Source organism: Leishmania donovani, chromosome 10 (genome assembly GCF_000227135.1).
Source record: "Leishmania donovani BPK282A1 complete genome, chromosome 10".
NCBI classification, from domain to species: Eukaryota; Euglenozoa; class Kinetoplastea; order Trypanosomatida; family Trypanosomatidae; genus Leishmania; species Leishmania donovani.
Window position 1 is genome coordinate 223,198 of NC_018237.1, and position 3,381 is coordinate 226,578.

At 68.6% G+C, this 3,381-nt stretch overlaps 1 protein-coding gene across 1 annotated transcript; it reads left to right on the forward strand.

Annotated features, from left to right (window-relative positions):
* Window positions 1-1,651: 1,651 nt before the first annotated feature.
* On the forward strand, window positions 1,652-1,885 carry LDBPK_100521 (hypothetical protein, unknown function; the record flags this gene model as incomplete). The annotated part of the gene is made up of 1 exon (XM_003858841.1): window positions 1,652-1,885. One exon carries the CDS (start codon window positions 1,652-1,654, stop codon window positions 1,883-1,885), a length of 234 nt encoding a protein of 77 aa, XP_003858889.1.
* Window positions 1,886-3,381: the final 1,496 nt, after the last annotated feature.

Here is a 3,381-nt window from a genome sequence, read left to right on the forward strand (position 1 = left end):
CGCGCGCCGCGGCGACGGCGCTGCTGGTGGCCGCGCTGCTGGCCGTGGCGCTCTAGACGGTGGATAGGACGGGTGCTGATGGCGTGTCCCCTGCTCCCCCCTCCCTCCCTCCCTCTCGTTGTCTCTCGGAAGAGCTCCACGCTGTCCTTTCATCTCCTCGCCTGTTCTACGCTTGCTTCGCTGCGCCGCTGCGCACGGTGCCTGTGCGCTTGGAGAGGTGCAGCAGCGCGCGGGAGCTGAGGGAGGGAGGGGGTGTCGTGCGCGGGTGCGCATGCCTTCTTTCACTTCCTTATTTGTCTTCTATTTGTTCCCTGCGACACCCGCACACCCCCACCCGCTGGCGGCCATCCGCGGCATCCGCGGGTGCGGGCGCGTGCGTGTGGCACGGTGGTGTCACGCCCGCCGTTTTGCCGAGCCCGGCCGCCACGCGCTGGTCGGGCTTCTGCCTCCTATTCCATGGCGTGTGTGTGGGTGTGCGCGGGGTCTGTTATTGTGGCAGCTGTATACTGCGCTGCGCCCCCTCCCCTCCCCTCCCCTCCCCTCCCCCTCGCGGTCCCTCTGTTCTGTGTGTTGTCACCTCTTCGTTGGGGACCTTCTTTCTCTGGGCGCTTCGTGATGGCTCGCGTTCTTCGCTGTTGCGTGTCCGTCACCGGGGCCTCCCCTCACCGCGCTCCCTCTCCCTCCCGTCTCCCTCGTGGCTCTCTATACGCCTTCCTTCTACTCTCTTCTGCCCTCCCGCCCATCGGCCTGACTTCGTCGTTGTGTTGTGTGCGGGTCGCCCTGCGCTGTCATCTCCTGTGCGTGTCTGTGTGCGGAGCTGTGCAACGTTATATCCTTCACTGCGGCGTCAGAGACCCTGCCCGGTGACGCCTCCGCCGCCACAGGTGCCTGTAGGCTGTGGTGGGCGGCACGACAGCAGCTGGCACGCGGCGCCCGCACCCTATCCGACTCCCTCCCCCTCACCCTCCCAAGCCCTCCGCCTTCCTTCCCTCCTGTTTCTGTGGCTCCGGCCAAACAGCCGAAATGCGTGAAGCGCATGCGGGCGCGGTGCGCACACGCGTTCGCGTACGTCTTACCTGCGTGGAAGCCTCGCGTCGCAGCCCGGAGGGGACATGCGGCATCCATGGCGGCGAACGCCGGCGTGAGCTCCGCCCCCGCCCACCCCCTGAGCTCGTGTCCCTCGTGGCCTTCCCTCGCGGTGCGCTGGGCAACGCGGTCACCGCGGCCTATCCCACCTGTGCGCGCGCATTTGCATGGCCGCCCAGGGCCTTGCACGCGCCAGTGCGCCGCTTGCTGGGTGAGTGCTGCCCTCAAGAAAACGTGCGTCAGGATGCAGGCGCTCTCCCCGTGCTGCGGGGCCGGCTTCTGCCCCTCTCTTCCCCGGGCTCGCCGAGGCAGCCCTGTCTTCCAGGCGGGCATTGCCTGCGGTGGAGCAAAGGTGTGGGATAGTGAGAGGAGACCTTGCCCACGGCCCCTCCCTTAGCGGGCATGCGCGGACAGCCATGTCGCTGTCCGCCTCGCTATGTCGCCGTCTCACTCCTTCACATGCACCGCGCTCCCCTAACCCTTCCTCGTGCCCTCACTCAGTCGTATTCCCTTGGCATCCGCCACGTCTCCCCTGCCCGCTGTTGTCCTGTCAGGCTGTCGATGTATGCGTGACGGAGTGCACCGCTTCGGCCCTCGCGGGCTCGCTCGCTGCGTTGATTGCGTTGAAGGGGGGGGGCGACAGTGCAGTGCGCAGACACGCACACAATCCAAGGCACGCTCTCATTCACGGCTCGAGCGCCGTCCCAGCCGCCATCCCTCTGCCGTCGCTGTCCGCGTCGCTGTGGGTCCGCTTGCTCCCCGGTGCGCCGCTCACGCCATCACGCCAGCCGCCGTTTAGACCCCGCTCAACCCCCCCCCCAACGGCCACTGCCACCACCACCACCCCACACACGCACGGACACACACAGCGTCGTCCTCGGCGACGTCCCTTGTCGTGCCCCCTCTGCTGTGCAGCACCCCTGCGCGTCGTTGTGTGGCTCACAGCAGTGTCGGTGCGACGCCGCACTGGGCGGGCGAAACGACTCGCACGGGGGAGGGCGGCCGCTGCTGCTGCTCCCCTGCGCCTTGCCTGTCGCATTGTTTGGGGTGGCCCCCTCTCCACGGGGCCCTCGTGGGGGCGCTGCGGCCTCTCGTGGGAGGACGGGCGTGCACGCGGGCTCCGATGGGCCCCCTTGTCTCTGCGCCTGGCTTGCTGGCCTCGCTCAGTGTCCCGCGGCCAGCCGTGCTGCGTCAGCGCACCCCTGCCCAGCTCATGCGAACTGCGCACCCGTCAAGAGGCGACGGTGGCGAAAGGCGCGCGTGTGGCACGAGCACACACGCCGTCACTGCTGCCGTGGTGCCCACTCGCTTTCCTTGGTCCCTTGCATGCAGCGTGCCTGCCTCGCTCTCAGCGAGGCGAAGTACTTTGCGAGGGGCGGACGGCAGGAGCGCCAACCAAAACTGCACAGAAGACGCGCTGCTGTGCGCGGTGGCGGTGCCGCTGGTGGTAGTCTGAACACCCGAGCAGCAGCTCATGCGGCGGCGGACGCGGAAGGCGCACACTCCGTGCACGGAGTCTACTCCAACGTGCGCGGTGCAGCGCGACATCACGTGACGGTCTCTGGTACTGCTGCCACCGGCGCGAGAGACAGAGACGCGGTCCTGCTGCGTCTCTCCGACTCGGATACGGCGCAGGACGGGCTTCGGCCCGGTCAAGCAAGGGAGGGGGCGGTGGGTGGTCGAACGGCGTCTCCCGTGGGTGGAGGTGGTGTGACGCGGGAGTGCACCACGACGGCCGTTGCCGCCCCGAAAGCCGCCGTGAGCACGAGCGTCGGTCGTGCCGACCGCACAGACTCTGCCGCCGCCGCGCGTACCCCCGACCGCGCTTCGCACGGCCGTCAGCGTGGTCGTCGGAAGCGGCGCCGATCCGCGCGACAACAGCGAGAATCTCCAGAACCCACGGCCGCCGCAGACATCATCTGTCATGTTGGACCCCACGCAAGCGAAAGCGGTCGATCTGGCTGTACGCGGCTTCAACATCTTCGTGACGGGCGGCGCTGGAACGGGCAAGTCGCAGACGCTGCGTGCCATCGTAGCGGCGCTGCGAAGTCGCGAGGTGCACGAGTCTGAGGAGACCTTGCGTGCGGTGGCGAGCGCGGCCGATTCGCCACAGCGGGGTGGCAGCGGCCGGCGTGCGGGCGCGAGGGAGTCGGATGTGGCGCGAGAGGAGGGGCGGAGCGTGCAGCGTGGTTTCGCAGAGCCATCACCGCCGCCCCACTGTAAGCGCCCGCCGTCTCGCCTGTCCGAACTCTCGCGCGCCACCACATCCGCGTCGAGGTCGAGCCCGCGCTCCTC